Below are 21,335 nucleotides of genomic sequence, written 5' to 3' on the forward strand. Positions count from 1 at the left end.
GTGCAAGGTCCGTTCTCAATGAGAACAAAAGAGGAACGAGGGGAGGATGGGCAAGCCCTTCTTTTCTGGTTTACCTACCACTCTTCAAAAACCCCAAATTGGAGAGATTGACACACCCAAGTGGTCTTTGATTAACGGCCCCTAAGACCAGCGATGAAGATGGGAGTGCGTCCAATGTGCAATGGACTAGGGGTGGAGGGGCTAATATCTAAAAGCAACACGTACTAGTCCGGGGCAAGGACACGAGAATTCTTTAGGTTCTTTTCTTGAGTGATGATACCGAAAACATTAACGTAGAGCTCTGATACCAATGTAACGTGCAGCGAAAGTGATTTACGGAGATAAACTCAGGATGAGTGCTAAGTGCATACTCAAAGTTCCTTTTACTTCATGAGAGAGATTTGCAATAGGCTAGATAGAGAAGAGAGAAATACTATGAGTGAAGGTTCTGTGAATGATACATACATACATCTATATATATATATATATATATATATATATATATATATATAAGAGAGAGAGGGAGGGGGGGGACTAACACCGGATAGGGTCCCACCCCCTTCTCTATCACTAGAGAGGTATTTGCTTACGATTGCACAACTGCTAATACAATGGTCCTAGATGCTATTGAGATCTGGCTGTAGATGCTAAGATCTCCGAGGCTGAAGGCTGAAAATGCAAAACTATAGGGATGCTAACGGGAATTTGCAAACTCAACGAGGCTATGGACTGATTTGGTATGGCTGATGTCGGCCCGTAGGGCGGTAGACTTTGGCTATCACCGGAAACTTTATTTTAGACTTTAGGACACAGAGGAACTTTGTAAATAAAACCTGTAACCGGAATTGACACTTCACACACACACACGGTTTGGGAGCTAGAGCGCTCCAAGCAATAAGCCAGCAACCTGTTGGCGCCAAAGACTCGTGCCCCTTTTGATATTTCTTTATTCTTAATGCAAAGAAACGATCCAATCACTTTTACCTAACTCCCACCAAGCTGTCCGGACCTGTCCATGGTTGTAATCGCAGGTTTTTGACCCAATTTCGCCAATATAACAACGCAAAATCCCTGTAGGTCAAAAGTACACGCCTAGGACGCTTTTCCCCACATTCTGCAAGCTTTACGGTGAGCTGCAGGTCAATTTCAGCGTGCTGTAATTTTCTGTTTTGCCATTGTTAGGTGCCTACTGCCCTATACACACATCCCAAGGCCTTTCCGAGGCTCCCATGGTGATTCCCTACAGTTTAGGTGTGAAACCCTAAGCCTGCAGAAAAATACAGCAAACTGTAATTCTCTGTTTTGGACGGTTCCGAGCGGAGCGACCACGCCTACACTTGTCTCACGTGCTCCCGTACGCAATGGAACAGTTCCCCTTTGAAACGGACGATTTTTCACACGAGAAAACTCGCGATCCTTTGCGGTGGAACTGTGGGTTCCTGTGGGGGATTAGCAATTAGCTATAATCTAGTTCCTCATCAGAAGGCTCTTGCCTTGGCAAACGTGCATAAAGTTTAAACCCTCAGAACTGTACATGGTCGACTGAATAGCCCATCTAGTGGGCCATTACCATATGTACCAAAGGGGAGAGAGATACGCAAGAGCCAGTTATCGTGTTGCATGAGACAAGGAAGAAGGGGAGCTTTCCATTAAAGCTGTGATCACCTACACCCACACACTGTAAAGCACTTAATGAGCCAAAATCAGCCTCCCCTCTTGAAATGGGCGCCCCTTCTTCATGCAGGCTGGGAAAGTCAGCCTGGAGCCACCATGTGTCCCTTATGCCTCTTTTGAGTTAATTTCCTAGAACCCATCGACTTATAAGTGTAGCGAGGGGGCCTAAATGACTTTGAACTGAGCCTAGACACCCTTTTACTGCTCCGATTCCAGTGTTGCCTAGCCCGACCATCTCGTGGCGACCTGCCCTTCCCGATTGCGCGTGAAACTCTCGGCCGTCGACCGTTTCACACTGGCTATACAATGTCCAGACATTTGCAACTTCAAAAAGAGGGTCCCAAAAATCAAACAAAAATCATCAGAAAGAAACCAACAACTAAGGTTAGCAGTTGCCACGTCCTCGTGACAGTAATTAGCCATTGCCACGTCACAAGCAGATGAGCTGAAAATTGAGAACATTGATGATGAGGGGTGAAATTTGCAAGCAATAAAGCTAACGGGTGGTAGAAAACTGCGAAACCGATTTGTTGCAGAAACTCTAGGCTGATCAACAAGAGAATGCTGAAAAACGCTAGTGGAACCGTGTGTTGGAGAGATGACCCTATATAGGTAAAAGGGTTGGGTCAAGCAAATGAATGCAAGAGCCACACAACCTTTGATATGCTTGCTAATATGTCAATTATTGATAAGTTAAAAACCTATTAATAAGACATGCTTCCTATGCAGATACTACCTAGGCTTGGTATCGATGCTTCTATATGGGAGAACTTCCAATGCCTACATCTAGCAGACACTGGCTATGCTCATGTGCAATCAGAGGGTATGCAACTACGCTAAAGTGCTTGGACATGCAGGGTCCTGTGTACAGGCTGAGAAGGGTGCCACAACACTTCCTAGGCTGCCCTAAACCCCAGAAGTAGGAGATACAGGTTGTCCACATGCACATAGGGTTACATGTGTACATGATGGGTGATATTCTCTCAGGATGTGTTCCAAACAAATGAAGATCAATACCAGTTTGCACTCTAGTCCCAATGAAGTTTCTTAAGATAAAGTTTGTAATTAACCATTCTATATGGCTGTTGGTGCAGTTCCTTCGTTCTTCGTCATTATACAGTTGATTTCTTGATTGTCCGCTTTCTCTAGGCTTCCTGTAGCAGCTTGGAGATTCAAGCATGAGGTCTTTACCCTTAGTTTTGATGCATTCTCTTGGAGCGGTCAGCAGCGGTAGCTTTTGCAAATGCTGGTTGAGCGACTTGTCCATTGGTTGAGTTGAGGAGATTCTTGTTAGAGTTGGAATTACGCTCAGCAGACAACGTTTTACTTCACAGACGTCTTCCGCAGTAGCAGTTGATTCGTACGCTGCAAGATACTTTTCGATTGTGAAGATCTGTTGTTTTCCTTTCCAAGAGCTAAGAGGGAGTGTTAAAACTTAAGAGTTATGGCATCTCTCTGGATTCGTCCAGTCAGTCCCGCTTTCTCCCAAGGAGAGATGACGGGGAGTGAGGGCTGTTTTGTGGTTGTGCCCGGCTAAAGTGAGGTAGTTTTTTCATGCCCATGTTTGGCTCGGGGTTTTTGGTTCTTTCCATGGCCAGTAGGCTCCTGCACGCTGGGAGTATTTTTCCCAGCCTTGCCTTTCCCCCCCCTTGGCCCTACTGTTTGTCTGGTGCCCTGTTACTCTATTTTCCCTATTTACTAGTCGTGAGGGCTGGTAAACAGCTGGCCAACCTGCACGTGGGCAGAGGTATTTGGGCGGGGGGGGGGGGGGGGGGGTAATCATAGGGTCTAGGGTGCCCCTAGTGAGCAGTATGTAAGACTTTGCAAGTTCTTCTTGCCATTGCATTTGAGAGTCCCATTTTTGGGGTCGTTCTAAAGGGTCTAGGAAGATCACTTTCTCAAATCATCATGATACGACGACTTTAAAACGGAAGCTGCTCTGGCTAAGCCTTATTGGTGACTACGAACTCTTGTAGTCATGTTGTTGTGCAGTAAGGAATACCTACAAGCGCATGGACTGTGATGGTCCATGGCCACCACTCTCTAATACGGGCCCTCTAGTTCCATGTCTATGATTTTGGTATCCCTGACTCTCCGCAGCATGGCGTATTCCTTCCAATTTCGTCTCTTTTGACTGGCTTGGATCTCAGAGTTTGCTGCAGAAGGTACACCAGCATAGGGTTATTCAGACAGCTATGCTTTGCATTCATAAATTCACTGAAAATATTAAACGAATACGTTAGACAAAGTGGGCATCTATAATTTCAATCGATCCATATTGATAGCCTCCTTAAAATCCTATTGGACAACTAGCCCCTACTAGTAGTTGCTTGTATGCAGTGTTGGTTAAGAATACTTTGTAATTAATATCAAAAGCAGGTGGATAAGAGGAAACTAAACTCCCAAGTGATGCTGCCTTGGAGGATAAAGCTTATATCACGCACATGCATGTACCATGAAACCAAGCTTCAAACAACCCAATGAACACCAAGCCTTCCTATGGCCAGGTGAAATCTGAAGATGTTAAGGCACGTGCATTACACTGACCAGATTATTCACAGCAATTCCATCTACAAGTGGGCTTTTCAGCTTGGGTGCATCAGAAGAAACACGAACCCCACCATTGAAGCCACCAAGAAGCCGCCTTGCAGAACCATCTGCAGCATCTGAATTTCGAGGCAGTTGATGGACATCCAACCCTGCACTCCCCAAAAGATCAAAGGACACGCTCATTAAATTTACTGAAACTAAAGGATTATATGAACCAGATAATTTTTTAGAAACAAAAAACAGTAGAGTATCAGACCAGGCGGCAGGTCAGGGACAGCAGTTGGCACCATGCCATTACTAGGGCCTGCTGCTCCAATCTAACAACAAACAACAAACAGAGTCTTATGGATATCAACCTATCATTCAAGATGAGTAAGGATTTTTATTTTTTTTAATTCTCAAATTGAGATAGCAAGTTTGACAAGAAAAAGGTACATGTGTGTGTGTCTATAGGAGGAACATACACACTTTGTGACCATTTTCAGGTATGTCAAAGATGACCAGTATACAATTCACAATGAGTGTGTGCATTCACATGCTCACAGGCCATTGTGCACGCTTGCCTGCTTGGAGTGAGATGTGTACACGCAGTTGCAGCTAAAAGTGCACAACTTGAGTGCAATCCTTGGTGGGCTCACAAATGCCATAGGGTGGAAGTATTTGTGGCTTTTGTAGATGTTAAACCAACAATGGCAATCAGAAGATCAGTGAAGCAAGAAATATGGCTTACAAATCTTTGTGGAGTACTGGTAATCTGCGATTGTTGATATTTGAGAATGGTCCAATCAAACACATAATCAAACTGAAACCCTGTCATTTCCAAAGGCAAGACTTAATTCTGCGACTAAAAAAGTTAAATAAGCCGTACTCAATAACATCCTTAGAGAAACCCCTGTTTGAGGCATCAGTTTACAAATGTTCACATGTTTCAGTCAACAAACAAACTGGGTGTGATACGGATCTATATGAAGTAAAGTTCGATAGAAAGGTTGCATCCATCTCTTTCTTCCACTCCTTCACTTCATCCTCAAGTGTTGATATCTACTTGTTGGTGATTGAGAGTTTCATGTTGAGAGGGAAGCGGGCTTTAGCCACTGGGGAGGCCATGTGAAAGGTGTCAATGGGTGGGCCCTGGAGGGAGACCATGTCAATGGGCAGCCGATTGGAGCGAGACCATGGCGTGGAAGCGGGAGGGGTTGGTGGGTGGCGCGAGGGTGGCGTGAAGAGAGAGAGAGAGAGAGAGAGAGAGAGAGAGAGAGAGAGAGAGAGTCTCTTAAAGCACTGCTTCTCTTTCCTTATTGTTTGCAATACCCGGCATTGGTGGATTGCCGGGTTTATTCTATTGCTATGATGAAATGGTCATTCAAACATGTGGATGACCTATTTTCTATTATGGGACAGATTGTTCTTCGAATTTATTGGAACAAAGGTTGGGAAGATTTTCCTTAGAAGTGTCTCGTAGTTAAAGCTAAGATGATGGAAAGAGGAGAAGAGGAAACTATGCGAAAGGATTTCTCGCATTGAAGAGCAAGCGGCTTCACAAGAAGCCACGATCCGAACTCTCCAAGGTGAATTTCTTGCAGCAAAAAGTGGGCGGCTAGAAGAAGGCGAAATTCGGGCATCCATGATGGAAGAATTGAATACCATGAGAGAAGAAATACGGGTTATCAAGGAAGATGAGGAGAAGAAGTCATGGGCTGCGCTCATCTCCGCAACACAAAAGAAAGTAGAGGCCGAAAAATGGATTGAGGTCGCCAAGAAAGGGAAAGGTAAGGAAGCTCCTTGTACACCCACTCTTATTAACATGACCCTTGAAAAAGAACAAAGGAGGAGGATGCGAGCTCTACATGTGAGGGTAACCGGCCTCAAGGACATAAACAATGTGGAAAAAGAGTCACAAGCCTCACATCCATGATGGGGGTGGACAAGCCTTCACACACAAAGGCATGGAGAGTGGGCAAGACGAGTGATGGCCCAGGAGAATCTTCAAAAGGGAGAGCTCTCGTACTACGCTTCCCCTCCTAGGAAGAGAAGAAGGAATTCATGAAAAAGAGGCCTACTCTCAAGAAGGCAGATATTTTTCTCGGTGATGATCTCACTCTCTCACAGCTTGTGCATATGAGAGAGGTTACGCCAGTGCTTACGATAGCAAGGGAGAAGGGAAAGACCGCCTTTTATAGAGATGGTCGGGTGGTGATTGTAGAGTGGCGCTCTACATGACGGTGTGAGACCTATGGGACCACATTGAAGATGGCTACTTGAAATTGTAATGGATCTATGAGGTTGGGCGTTGGTGCCTTTGAGGACCACATTGAAGATGGCTACTTGGAATTGTAATGGATCTATGAGGTTGGGCGTTGGAATTGTAATGGATCTATGAGGTTGGGCGTTGGTGCCTTTGAGGACAATTTCAGAGAAAGGGACATTTTTTTCTTCTCAGAGACTCATCATGTCCCTGGACAGCTTATGCCACATGTAGTGGGATACAGATGGGAGAGCCCCACAGGAGATCTAAGCATGGGAGTAGAGGTTTAGGAGAAGTAGCAGTGCTATTTAGGGAGGAGTTACAACCACGGCCCACTACTACATATTGTACCGAGAGATGATCATGCTAGATACCTGTGGGTGAGGCTAAGAGTTGACGTAGGGCGATTTCTATACATTGCCATATATTACTTCCCCCCCAGTACGTCAGTATATATTGCACCCAGAGGACAATAGCCTTTTGCTATATATTAGATGATGATATATGGGTGTTTTCTAGGGATGGTGATATCATCCTTCTAGGGGACTTCAATGCCCGAACAGGCAACCCTCAGACAGTCCTCTACGACACTTCAGATGAGATGCTTAGAGAGCTGGATGTGGGTGACTTGGGGCTTGACAGATGCTCACATGACAGAGAGCAGATGAAGTATGGGAGATACCTCATGGAGATGACGACCACGCATGGGTTAGCCATACTTAATGGCTTATAGCGATTGCCTAGAGCAACCGGTTTCACATGCTTTCCACACACACACAAGGCCAGTACAGTGGACTATGTTATGGCACAGCCGAGCTTTATTCCTTGTATTCAGGATTTCGTAGTGGGAGCCAAACCAATGGGTGTAGCAGTGGATCATGCTCTTTTGACATTGCCTAGAGCCACATGCTTTCCACACAGACACAAGGCCAGTACAGTGGACTATGTTATGGCACAGCCGAGCTTTATTCCTTGTATTCAGGATTTCATAGTGGGAGCCAAACCAGTGGGTGTAGCAGTGGATCATGCTCTTTTGACATTGTCCGTTTCATTTCAGTATAGTACAGCCTAGACATCAGGAGGCATGTCACATACCTGTTATACATTTACACCAAAGACCGACTCGGTTTATACAGAGATCTATAGCCGCCTATACACAGCTAGTCTTGGCCTCTCAGTGGAGGAGTGCACCACTTTATTGACTGAGACACTGCATGGTCCAGCATCAGAGGCATACCCACACACTCAGCTGTTGGGTTAAAGACCTAAATAACCCCTTTATGTACATTTTTTATACTTTGTCTAGCACATTTTTTAAAGTCACTTATAATAAAAGTGGCAAAGCCCAAAACTCAATAAGTGAGTTTTCCCCAAATCATACTCTCTCTCTCTCTCTCTCTCTCTCTCTCTCTCTCTCTCTCTCTGTTTTTGATCTGTAGCGCTATAGCTCTCCTGCACTCACGCTTGGCTACATCCAGCCTAGACCTGCACTCTTTCACCTCGGGCATCTCCCGGTAACCTCTCCTTCACGCTTTCAACTGGTATCAGAGCCCTAGGGTCCGAAACAAGACCTGCGCAAGCTGTATTCCTTTTCCGCGACGATTTTCACTTCCATCGCAAAGTCCCTTGCTTCCAGGGTCAAGAAGATCACCGAAACTGCCGAAACTGGTTGTTTTTAGGTCAAAACAGGTAATTTACAGGTTATTATAGGTTATAACAGCAATACGCAAGTGTACCAAATTTATGGGATTACATGTATTGATGTTTAGTGAAAGAATTTGACTAAAAAGCTGTGTATAGGTGATTTAAATCGCATTTTCAGCTGAAATTTCAGATTTGGACAGTTTCATGTAAAGAAATTGTGGTCTTTTGTATGCAAAGTCTTGTGGTTGCTCCTATTTGCTTAAATTTTCAGCCTATTGTATCTTGTGGCTGCTACCTCTTCCGCATCTGACACTAAAAATTTAATGGAAATCAAATGGTTTGATGGTCACGGCTTCGACCTTTGGCAAGAATGCATGCAAGTTATCCTTTTCTTAAAGGATTGTGAAGATGCATTGAAAGAGAATAAGCCGCAAGGTTTGTTTGACTAGTGGGTCAGATTGAATAAGAAGGCCATGGCCTACATCAAAATGGCTATCAATGATGACATTTTGACGGACATCAAGCGTTTGGACACTGCTTATTCTATATGGCAGTCCAATTATGAGAACACCACGCCTGTGAATCAGGTGCATTTGATGCGAAAGTTGGTGAATATGCAGCTTGATGACTCAAAGTCAGCTTCTGAGCATTTGAGTGCTTTTACAGGTGTGTTGAGTCAGTTGTAGAACAATGGGCTTCAGCAATTTGATGATAAGCTGAAAGCTATTTTCTTGCTTATGACATTGCCACATACTTGGTAAACATTGGTTGTCTCCTTGAGGAACACTCCCAGCCTCATGTATGATGCAATGAAGGGATTAGACACAAGTCTAGTGGGGAAGGTGGCAGTTCTGCCTACAAGGCAAGAGGTAGAAATCAAAAGCGTGATGTAGGCTATAGGACTCAAAATAGAAGTAAGAGCAAGACAAAGGATAAGAATGTCACTTGCTATCAATGTGACAGAAAGGGTCACAAGAAACCCGATTGCAGGTATTTCAAGAAAGACCAGGATAGGAAGAAGGAAGCGCAAGAGAAGAAGAAGAAAGATGAGAAGAAAGGGGGGAAATCAGTAAGTGATTCCTCTAAGGATGCTGAAAATGCAAATGTATCCTCTAGTGTGGTCATTGAGGAGTTGTCAAACGTTGAGGAGATCTTTGTTGCGGCTTCATGCCCCTCCGATTTGGTGATCGCTAATGCAAAAGACATGCTTATCTCAAAGAAACAAGTCATTGATGCGTTGCTTAGTACTAATGATGGCCTATCCTAGTCTTCGATAGTAGATTCTAGTGCTTCTTTCCATGTGACTCCATCTTTGGAGTGTTTTGCTACATATGCTGCACGCAATTATGGCAAGGTGTGCCTTGGTGATAATTTTGCTTGCAATATTGAGGGAATGGGTACCATGCGCTTGGCTCTTAACAATGGTCAAGAGCTTTTATTGAATGATGTCAGGTTTGTACCAGTCATTAAGAAAAGTTTGCTATCAGTTGGCCAATTAGATGCGCATGGTTTTACTACCATCTTTGTTGGGGGTTCATGGAAGTTGCTTAAGGGCTCTATGCTTGTTGCAAAAGGGTCTAAAAGAGGTACTTTGTACTATCTTCGATGCAAAGCTTTGCCTGGCAAGTTTCTTGTTGTTGCCGAAGTTGCTTCACATACGGAATTGTGGCATAAGAGACTTGGCCATATGACCCAAAGGGGTATTGATGTGCTTTCCTCTTTGAAGAGGGTTGAACTAAAAGGCAGAAACTTGAATTTTTGTAACGATTATCTTTATGGAAAGCAAAAGAAACCTTCTTATTACTCTGGTGTCTCTCGCAAAGCTAATCCTCTCGATCTTATTCACTCCGACATATGCACTATGCCTATTAAGTCTTTTGGTGGTGAATTGTATTTTGTTACATTTATCGATGACTGTACTAGGAAAGGATGGGTGTATTTGCTAAAAAGTAAGAGTTTAATGCTTTTAAAAAGTTTCATGCTTTTGTCACTACTCAAAAGAGTGCTAAGCTTAAATGTCTCAAGTCAAACTATGGAGGAGAATATGTATATGCTGAATTTCAACGTTTTTGTGATGATAATGGGATCAAAAGGGAGTTGGCAGCCCCTTATAATCCGTCTTTTAATGGTGTGGCTGAGAGGTACAACCGTAGTTTATGTGAGAGAGTGCGTTGCATGTTGTCCATCGCTAATCTTTTCCAAGAGTTTTGAGGAGAGGCATTAAAAACTGCATTTCATATTTGCAACCGCTCTTCGAATAGTACTATGAAAAATGACATTCCAAAGGAGGTTTGATCTGGCAAACCCGCCTCTTATGATCATTTGAGAGTATTTGGTTGCGAAGCTTTTGTTCATGTACATAATGATTTGAGAACAAAGCTTGATATTAAGTCCATTAAGGGAGTCTTCCTACGTTATGGGAAAGAAGGTGAAATGGGCTATAGAGTGTGGTTACCACAATTTAGAAAGGTAATTCGCAGCCGAGATGTAGTGTTCAAAGAGGCAAAATTGCTTACGAATGCTACAAAATTTGATTATGACAAGAAAACAGTCAGATTTCAACCTTTCGTGCCACCCATTGATGTTGAAAACGAGCCTCATGATGCATAACCGCAAGCTGAAATTGATAATCAGCCGATTAACCTTGAGCCAGAAGAGGTAGGACATGATATTGATGCTCCTAATGTGGATGGACAGACTCAAATTGGCTGAAAATGATTTTCAGCAGTATGATAGAGCTGAAAATGAGTTGCCTATGATGGAGAACCGTTGCGTGAGAATGTAGATCATTGGGTACGCAAGTCAACTCGTTTGAGAAGGCAACCGTAGAGATTTAATCCCTCTTTGCATCATGTAATGTTGTCAGATGAGGGTGAACCTCTTACTTATAAAGAGGCTAAGTCATGCGAGTCAAGCAGTAAATGGGAGCTTACAATGCAAGAGGAAATGAAACCCTTGTATGCAAATGATACTTGGGATCTTGTGCCATTGCCTAAAGGGAGAAAGGCTCTTCCTAACAAATGGGTGTACAAGATTGAGATCGTGGATGAAAAACCCAAGTACAAGGCAAGATTGGTTGCAAAAGGATATGCACAAAAAGAAGGAATTGATTTTCAAGAAACCTTTCCCCCTGTTGTAAAGCTTACAACGTTACGTGTCATTTTTGCTCTCGTTGCGGTGCCCGACTTGGAATTGAATCAAATGGATGTAAAGACAGCGTTTTTGCATGGTGATTTTTATTTTTTTTTTGAGAAAAAGATCCTTCTATTAGTTAATGAAAATTGCCCATAAGGCTACAACCACCTCTGCAAGAGAGGGCTACAACAATCATGATGGGGAGACTCTCCCAATGAAAAAACAGCATATGTACAATGAGGCTAAATCAAGAAATGGGAGGAGGGAAGAGCCACACAAGTGGACACTAGTTCCACCTGAGCACACCCTAGATCATGGTGAAGAAAGGCCCAGGACGCCAGAGTCGAAGGAAAGCCTCTCTGCGTTCCTGCGTGCGGTCAAAGCTGCCCTGAAGTCTCTTAAACTGTCCTCTGAGAGTATGGATCAGCTCTAGCCAAAGATCCCGAATAGTCTCTGCTGGCGGTACACGACGAGCCTCGAAGATGCCGAAGCAACGGGCCCGCCAGATGAACCAGAGTGTCAAGCCATTAATGAGCTCCCAACACTCCTCTCTCTCACTGCACCACTCTTGTGGAGTAAGCTTTGTAGCACGCTGGAGTGTAGGTCGACTCCCCTGCATCACTATCATCCTGCTCGTGGAGGATAGCTCAAACTGAAGTGCCGGGCCCGTGAGAGTAGACCAAGCAGCTGCTCCCCATGTGTACTGCTGAGTTGTGGAAAGAGCTGGCATCAATTGAAGAACACAAAGCCACACCTGTTGTGCCAAAGGAGGGTCTCAAAGACAGTGACGCTGACTCTCCACAAGATGGTCACAAGCTGCACAAGCAGCCGAGAGACCACTATGTACAAGCCAGCTCCCAACTGCTGTAGCTCGGTGTGCAACCAGCCACTGGAACGAAGTGGCTCGCCTCGGCTGTCTGGAGTCCCACAACCTCTCCCAAAAAGCTACCACGAACTCAGCTGTGAGACCCTCCTCCTGCCAATGAGGTGCTGCAGCACGGCGAGCCTCTCTCTGCGCTGCCAGTATGTGACGTCCTAGTCGAACAGTGTATTGAAAGAAAGGGACACCTGGATGGTCTGTTGAGGAGAAAGGGTCTCCAGGATCCCACTGTACTCGTGTTAGTGGACAGCTCTCCCAAACCCACAGTCTCCACTGGCCAGTCTCAAGAGCTACTCGGTCTGGATCTATGACACAAGTCCTCCAACCGATGCCCACCACTCGGATCCTCTGAAAACAACACTCTGCCACCTATGGAGCCTCTATTGCAACTCTGTGTAAACGTCCCTCACCCTGTAGCTCGAAAGAAAGGGAGGGTATGGTCTCTGAGCAAGCCCAACTGAGATGAGAACCTCCAGTCGCGTGAAGGCTCCCATCCATCTGGGCGCTGCTGACTCAAGAGGTGTGAACCACTCAGCTGGTACTGTCTCTGAGATGTCTTGACACATGCTCTCCTCGAATCTAAATGCCCTGAAGCTCCTCTGACAAGCGTGAAAACTGTAGCCAGTCACCTAAAGAGCGTGTTGGACCCTCTGACAAGCATGAAAACTGTAGCCAGTCACCTAAAGAGCGTGTTGGACCCTCTGCCATGGGACCCCAGGAAACATGAGGCCGACTACCAACCAAGTGGCCTCTCCGAGTGCTAACCATGGGGTTCCCAACAAGGGGCTGTCTCAGGTGCTCCTCCGTACAAGTAGGCTGACGCTGCTCCAGGCCTCTCCGCAGTTGCTCCCAAGATCGCAGCAGACTCACAGCGAAGCGGTCCTCCAGTCTCCTGCTCAAGCCAACTCTGCAGATCTCTGTGAAAATCCATCTAGTTGAGGGTCGCGAGGGGCCTCGAGCCTGAGGCACCCTAGCACTAAGTTGCTGAAGCAAGAACTCCTTCCAGGGCTCCTCACCTGGAAGAAGTCCTCTGACGATAAACTTCCCAAGAAGGGCTCTGCTCTGCTGTGCTGGGTCTATGATCCCCATGAGAACAAGGAAGAGTGATGACCTGCCATGCCACTTTGGCCCGGGCTATCTGAGTGTCACGCCCTGACCAAAGGAAGTTCCTGATCAGCCTCTCTATCTGGTTGATACAAGAACTCGAGAAGATCCAACAAGAAGTGATGTACCACATAGTAGCCAACAACACTTGGTTGGCCACTACAACTCTGTGTGCCAAAGAAAGTCGAGCGGAGCTCCAATGTAACAACTTCCTCTTGACAGACACGAGGAGGGGAGCAATCTGCTGCTTAGGAGACAAGTCCAAACCTACCTGACAGCCCAAGTACCGAACTGCAATCCCTGGGGCTCTCTCTCTCTCTCTCTCTCTCTCTCTCTCTCTCTCTCTCTCTCTCTCTCTCTCTCTCTCTCTCTCCGCAAGAAAAGGGGCTGTATTCTGTGTACATAAGAGACCTCTGGAGATGCACAATGCATAGTTACCTGGAACGAGAACAAGGAACGCGGAACGGGAGGGTCCAGAACAGGATGGGAACGGGGAGGAGAAGAGGGGGCTGGAACGGGAACAGGGACAGAACAGTCGACTAAAGTAAGGCTTGAATTACCTCCATTCAGCTGAGTCCCATATCAACTCCTAAACAACCTCAAAACTGCCCCGAAACCTGCCCTCAAACTGCCTCAAATATGCCCCCCTAACATGCCCAAATCAGCTCCCAAATGCCTACTTTTTTGCCCCAAAATGCCTACTTTTTCTCGTTCCTCCCCGCGTTCGGCCGTTTCGCCACATGTTCTCCCCCGTTCCGGAACACCCTTCTAGTTACACCCCATTTGGGAACGGCATTCCGTTCCCGACTCTGTTTCAGAAATGGAACTCGTCCGGGACGCCGTTTCCGAACGTTTGGGCTGCGTTCCTCCCATTCCCTGTTACACTGGCACAATGGCCTCTCTCTCAGAGGAAGTACAAAAGTGGGCTAACGAGGTGTGAACTATATATACATCAAGGTGGTCTATAGGATGAATGTAAAAGAAACCACTAGGGGCCGCATAATGCCACATGATGTGGCTACGATCTGGACAAAAACGAACAGACGATCTCTCGCATCTATGAAGAAAAACGCATCGACGCTCCTTCGCTGCCTAGGAGGAGCCAGCTAAAGAGTCCCACTGACTCCAAAGAGTATGCAGTAGCTTTGTCCAAATGGCTGTCAAAACGGTGGACATAGGGGAGGATTGAGAGCCCAAAATGTGGGTGCAGCAAGCCTTCCACATGGTCCAAAGTGTTATGCTACATATCGTGGTGAAAACTACGTCGCGGAGGTAGAAATCCAATTCATGACTTGCATCCAATATCATATGGATTCTGTAGAGTGCTTGGTCAATATCCTAAGGGAGTGAGTAAGAAGGCCGGATCTCACGGCAAGCCCTGAAAAAAGATATGTGACCCCAAAAATTGCAAAAGCCATGCAACTGCCCCTACGTCAAACTGCCATCCACACTGGCTACGCCTATGGACAAACCCAAAAACAGTGCCTCAAGGACTCAAGCTCCAAAATGCAGCCTGACAAGTCGAATCATGACCAGTGACTGTCGACCAAGTGCCTACAGGCAATCCAGTATCTGCTATCATCCACATGAAAAAGTATATCCTATGGTTGATCCTGAGGATCCAAATGCAGGACCAAAACTGTCGCTGGAAAGCTGGGGGATGCGTTGATCTTGCCACACCTCCGACTGGCGTGGACGAAGAGGTGGATTATGTCCAGGTGAAGGGTGTGTGGGCAGTTGTCCTGATGCCCAGTGCAGGTGTTGTGGCAGCCATAGAGCAAGAACTGACCAAAGGGTGGAAGTCGAAGAAGTTTAAGCCCCTCTCTCTCTCTCTCTCTCTCTCTCTCTCTCTCTCTCTCTCTCTCTCTCATTCATTCACACACAAACACACACACACACACACGCACGCACACACGCACACAAGAAAGGAGGCTATATCTTGTGTACAACAGAGACCTTTGGAGATGCCTAATGGCATGTAATCCAAAAGAAGTACAAAAGCTGGATACCAAAGTAAGGGCTATGTGAGCATCAAGGTGGCCTATATGATGGATGTAGAATGAACCACTGGGGAGGGGCATAATGCCATTTGATATGGCCATGGTCTTGATTGAAAAGAACTGAAAATCTTATCCATGTGTGAAGAAAGCAGTGTCTATGCTGCACCGCTACCCTGCTGTAGCCTCTTGAAGTATCTCGATGACTACGAAGAGCATGTTGGTGCTCAGTCCAAATAGCCATAAAAGTGGTGTATGTAGGGGAAGACTCTAAGCCCAACTCGTGATCTGCATCTGGAATCATTTGTAGAATGCCTTGTCTATATCCTAAGGAAGTAAGAAGGAAGAATGGATCTTTTGGCAAGCTTGGAAAAAGGTGTGTTGACCCTTGAAAGCGCAAAAGCCTTGCAACCGCCCCCCACGCCAACCATGATGTATGCCCACTCTAATTAGCAAACAACAAACTACCCTCCACACATTGGCTGAGGATATGGACAATAGGTAGCCTACAACTCTTCTCTTTATTTTTGAATAGAGCCTCAACACTTGTGCCTTTTATGTATTTCTACACACTCGATTTTTTATAGTCATGTTGTTCTTTGATAGAAATAGAATATGTTGAGCTTCTAGCAACTTGTCTCTCATTTGATGCAAATCTGTGAGCATTACACAAGTTTCGATCTAAAAGCAGTATTTTATTGTTTGCCATATTCTTGTGTCATATCATGTCATGTGTTTCAAACCCAACAACTACTAACACTAGCTCTTTTAACTCCACCAGCAAAAAAGGTTCATCTATAGCAATCAAGCCAATGTCATGTGTTTCAATCCTGACAGCAATATTAAACTAGCTCTTTTGACCTCGCCAACAGAAAATCCTCTATAGCAATCAAGCCAATGTCATGTGTTTCAATCCTGACAACGATATTAAACTAGCTCCTTTAACTCTGCCAACGACACCAAATCCTCTATAGCAATCAAGCCCTATTCTATATATATACCTAGATGAATCCAGGATGAGCCTTATCCTATCCCTATACAATGACTAGGAGTATTAAATATTAACTTGCCATGCTTAGGTCGTAGGCATTAGTAAACATATATAGTAGGGCATATCCTATCCAAGCGAGCTTGCTTCTTCCTACAAATTATTCGGACCCATGTGTTGGAGTTCAAGTTATCGATGTTTCAGCCAATGGGTTGGAGTTCAATGCACATGCATCTGGCAAGAAACCAATCAGACGTATCTAAAACACTATGGATGAGTCCACCAATCCATTATTGTTGGCCAGATTATGGACAGGATGTGTTTCAAAGTTCATTATCTTGATAAGTTTGGACGTGATGTGTTCCCAGTACACAAATGGAGATTTTTTGGGCGTAGTGTGGTCGACAATTCAATTTTCCATGAGGCATGCTCAAAATGGCATTCTTCTAAGGTCTAAAGATTGGTGAAAGCATAACCGAGGTGTATCCAATGGAGTGTACTGTTGTTGGCACGTCCATGGTAGCTTCTTCATCAACTGGGTCTTCCTATATATGTCCACTATGAGTTGTAGAGGGGGTGTTGAAGTTATAGAATCTCAAATGAATAGCCCAATGTGATCCCAATATTTATTTTGGCTTTAGGTATTTATTTTACTTATTTGTCAAAGTCTAGGTAGGGCAATTTGCTAAGGTGAGTATATAAGCACCACCTTGCCCCGATTGTATCATCATTAATTCATTGCCAAGGTTGGTTGATTCAGAAGTATCTCTCTCTCGTGTATTCTCCCCATTGCTCTACGCTTCCGAATCGTCGACTTTGACCTGCGGGGGAGGGGGGGGGGGGGGGGGGGGGGGGGGGGGGGAGATATATGTCTTAATTACTTAGACAACCCTGACGTGCTATCATGCAATTAAGCACACTTCTAAATTTCCTAACATTTTAAAGAAAACTCATCTGACAAAAAAAATTCACAAAACGCACATACATCCACATCATCAAAGCTAACAAACAATGTCAGAAAGGTTTTGTTCTTCCGCCGAACGGTGAGCAGAAAATTCTACCTTCACGAATAAAAAGATCTCGGAAAATCCTTTTTAGATACGCATAATCTGGCTTGTCATCAAAACGTAATGACCTACAGTAATGGAAATAGGATGCAAACTCTGAAGGATACGATTTGCACAGCACCTATGATCAAACACAGAACATTGGGTCATGGTTCTTGTAAAAGCATGTGTCTACAGAGTGGTCTTAGGAAAGGATACAAGACCTCGATGGGAGTTGTCATCTTTTTCTCGCTGATTTTCTCATATTTCTGTTTTTTGGTACCTGCTTTCAGACCTTGCCAGGGTAGACTATAAGGACAACCCAAGACAAACATGAGTAATAGGAAACACACCAAATCCAAACAAAACCTTCTACACAAGTAAGAAATACAACCTTCCCCTCAAAAAGTACATGAGCACGTATCCAAGAGACTCGAGATCATCTCGCCTGCTTTGCTCTACAATCAAAAAAACGACATGAGAAACATCACGATGCTGATTGCACACATTTAGTGCTGTATTTACCGATTCCAATATGCGTATTGATACTAGCATAGCGTGCTGTTCCAGTCAAATTCTTGTTCTCCCTGGATTGCAGAAAATGAAGAATTGAAAACAGGCAATTTCTCCTCACCCTAGAAATTTCATCAAGGAGTCGAGAAACACATGTAAAGTCCTTATTTTGTTGCAATACTCAATACAAAATGCATAGGATTCATTAACAAAACCATCTCTTTCGAAATATCAAAAATAAAGTTATCATCTTGTCCCTCACCTCATTCCATACCATGTTCTATACAGTTTTACAAACCTTCCAACCTGTGCTCAGACTTCATTGCAAAATCATACCTTTCACAAAACACTTCTTGGATCTTCCTCGAGTCTTGAGAACCCCCCACCACCACCCCCCCGGCCCCAAAACACACACACACACACACACAAACACAATACCACAAATTCGAACTCACACCCACGCCTTCACATCCTCAAAACTTGGAGTTTTTCTGGGATTGGGAACATGCCAGGGCTTGACTGCGTGGTTGAAGGAAGATAAACACAGCAAGGGGCTTTGTAAAGCATTGCCTTTCTCGCAAGATTCTAGTAGTGCTGTCAGGCACCTTATCAGCATTTACTCTCAATAAGGTCTTTTTGTGTTTCCTTCCTGATGGTCCCTCTCCTCTATCCATTTCTGATAGACTCATTTTCTTGATCTCCCAATATCCTGATTTAATATCCCTTATTTGAGGAGCGATGCAAAGTACCAAGGTTTTGTCAAAGGTGGCAGCGGAAGATGCAATGAAGACAAGAACTGGCTCGTGATCTGGTGGGTACCTGGACTCCGATCTAGAACACTTGCAATGCCAAACACATGAACAAGGCACACCTATGGAGCAGAGAGATCACTGAGGTAGAGAGAGACAAGACATCTAAGAATGAGAGAGAGAGAGAGAGAGAGAAATGAAATGTAATATTAACGTCTTCAAAAGGCCAAAATGACCTATGAGACCAAAAGGTTACATGTGGTGAATCTAATGCCAGGTCTGGGTACAAAAAGTACAAAGAACTGAAAAGAAAATAGTGGGTAGGGGTGGGGTGGAAGCTGATACAAAGGGAAATACAAAGGGTGAGCTGACACAATGGAGCTCTCTGACAGTCGAGGTATCATATACATATACATCAGTATTCGAGACGGCCCCTATGTCGCGCCAGTATGGTATGGATAAATTCCCCAACATAATAATGTTGCCATCTCTGAAAAACTCCCATATATCATATATATATATATATATATATATATATAGAGAGAGAGAGAGAGAGATCTAAGAAAGGCTCTCCATGCTAATAACAATCTGCTCATACAAGTGACCAAGGGTGGTCCAGCATAGAACTGCCATTCCGAATGGATAGACCCGAGGACACACACAACTGCAACTGCTACTAACACTGCCAACTGCTCCTGCACACGAGACCACTGACACGGTCTCGACATGGACAGCACCGCACAATAAAATGTTCCCCTCGTCATTTTGAAGCTAATGACGTGAACAGATTTCGTGGCCCAAAATAGCAGTTTCTTAAATTTTAGGAGATGCTTCCACTCAACTCTCATTGGTCATCTGACTATCTTTCACCACTGGGAGCACGTCCAAAAATGTAATGTAGCCCAATTCTCAAGTGATTTTCACTCGGTGACCCCACCTTGTCACTGTGTTTCTTATGGAGTTAATTTCCTAGTATCCACCAACTTATTAAGTGCGACGAGGGGATCTAAATGACTTTGAATTGAGCCTAGACACCCTTTTACTACCCAATTCCACTGGTGACCAACTTCCCGTCTACACGTGAAACTATCGTTTCACACTGGCCATACAATGTCCGGCCATTTGCAACTTCAAAAAGAGGGTCTCAAAAATTAAAAGAAAATCATCAAAAAGAAACCAACAACTAAGGTTAGCAGTTGCCACGTCCTCATGACATCCACACTCCAAAAATAACTCCTCAAACTATTGTCATTGTTGGCGAAGGGTCTCGCACCACATGCTCCAGCTCTAAACCTCATCCAAGGGAAGTCAGATGATCAAACACGAAGTGGTTCAAGAGATAGAAGTATCCTCCTCTGCCTGTCAAAGCCAACTCCAACACATGCACTGAAACATATGCACCTGAAATGCTGCATACCGGATAACCAAGAGTCACCCAAAGCCGGAACTGGAACTTCCATTCTTAGACGGAAAATGATAAATCATGGAACATCCTCTGCTTCAAGACGGAAAGAGATCCCCCTAAGTCATCCATAATCCACAATTTGGTACAAGAGTGCAACTGAATCATCCACCTGCTACCCATTGAATAGGTAGCTTTGTCAACAATTCCAAGAAAGACGTGCATTTGCAAAAGGCGAAGCAAATCTGCCAATCCATCTCCTCGAAGAAAACACAGTCATAGAAACCTCCTCCATAAGTGAGGAAGAAGATCCTACTGTTGTCCACACACTTCTCTCTAAAGAAGAAGCTGGAAATGAGTAGCTCCCCCTCTCAATCCAACATCTACATGCTTGCTCCCATTGCGGGAAGGCACGCTAACATGACTCCATCTAGGATAACCAAAGCAATCCAACATTGCTACACATCCTAAAGTCTGCATCAAGTTCCCTCGGTGAAGAGAGGTCGGGGTAATCAAGGGTAAATACAGGGAAGTCGTAGATGAGGATCCAAGGCCACCACATACCCAAAGTTGCCCCAAACTTGGAGAAAACCAGAAAAAAACAGCAAGCTTCTTCTTTCTAAAGCATGTCCAAAACCGCACCGGATCAATCACATCTGATCATCCAGGTGGTCGTATCACCATAGTGCTCTGACACCATGTCAAAGGTGGCAGTGAAAAATGCAACGAAGACAAGAACTGGCTCGTGATCCGGTGCGTACCTCGACTCCGATCTAGAACACCTGCAATGCCAAACACATGAACAACGCACACCTGTGGAGAAGAGAGATCACTGAGGTAGAGAGAAATAGGACATCTGAGAATGAGAGAGAGAGAGAGAGAGAGAGAGAGAGAGAGAGAGAAATGAAATGAAATGAAATGTTATATTAACGTCTTCAAAAGGCCAGAATGACCTATGAGACTAGAAAGTTACAATGTGGTGGATCTCTGATATAAAGTCAGAGAAACAAAAGTGACAAAATAAAATGAAAGAATAAAATGTTATGGAATCCGAAACAGCTAGGTGTGATCTAAGCAACAAGGTGGGATAGCTAAATCACAGATCACAAAAGATCCAGCATCGGTCACTGGCGGATCTCATCAATCTTCTTCATGGTCAATAGCTTGACCGGGGCATCGTGCATGTCGGGCCAGAGTGATCCAAATCCTCTGATGCAACCTCCATCAATGCTGTGTAGTCCTCCACAGTCGTGGGTGTCTGGATCTCCCTAGCTCGGTCGCTCGGTCGATCAGTGTGCCTCTGGTGTGAGGTGGCGAGCTCTCCTGTGGTAGTAGCTCCTCCGAGTGTCCACTGTCTGCTCTAAAAAAGTATGTGATCCGTCTCTGAGACTGGCTGGCCTCTCCCCTC

At 44.8% G+C, this 21,335-nt stretch overlaps 1 protein-coding gene across 2 annotated transcripts in view; it reads right to left on the bottom strand.

Moving 5' to 3' along the window:
* LOC147455750 (casein kinase 1-like protein 12) overlaps positions 1-21,335 on the bottom strand; it is a 75,923-nt gene that overhangs the window by 15,371 nt on the left and 39,217 nt on the right. For both annotated transcript variants that reach the window (XM_086514433.1, XM_086514434.1), the window contains 7 exons: positions 17,789-17,850; positions 17,658-17,721; positions 17,488-17,572; positions 17,279-17,405; positions 4,955-5,034; positions 4,481-4,541; positions 4,222-4,373 (listed from right to left, as the gene is read on the bottom strand). In XM_086514433.1, the coding sequence (XP_086370559.1) occupies positions 4,222-4,373; positions 4,481-4,541; positions 4,955-5,034; positions 17,279-17,405; positions 17,488-17,572; positions 17,658-17,721; positions 17,789-17,850 (631 nt within the window). The remainder of the gene's footprint in view (positions 1-4,221; positions 4,374-4,480; positions 4,542-4,954; positions 5,035-17,278; positions 17,406-17,487; positions 17,573-17,657; positions 17,722-17,788; positions 17,851-21,335) is intronic.

The sequence above is a fragment of the Adiantum capillus-veneris genome, chromosome 6 (assembly GCF_014529385.1).
Source record: "Adiantum capillus-veneris isolate H3 chromosome 6, ASM1452938v2, whole genome shotgun sequence".
In the NCBI taxonomy this organism is placed as follows: domain Eukaryota; kingdom Viridiplantae; phylum Streptophyta; class Polypodiopsida; order Polypodiales; family Pteridaceae; genus Adiantum; species Adiantum capillus-veneris.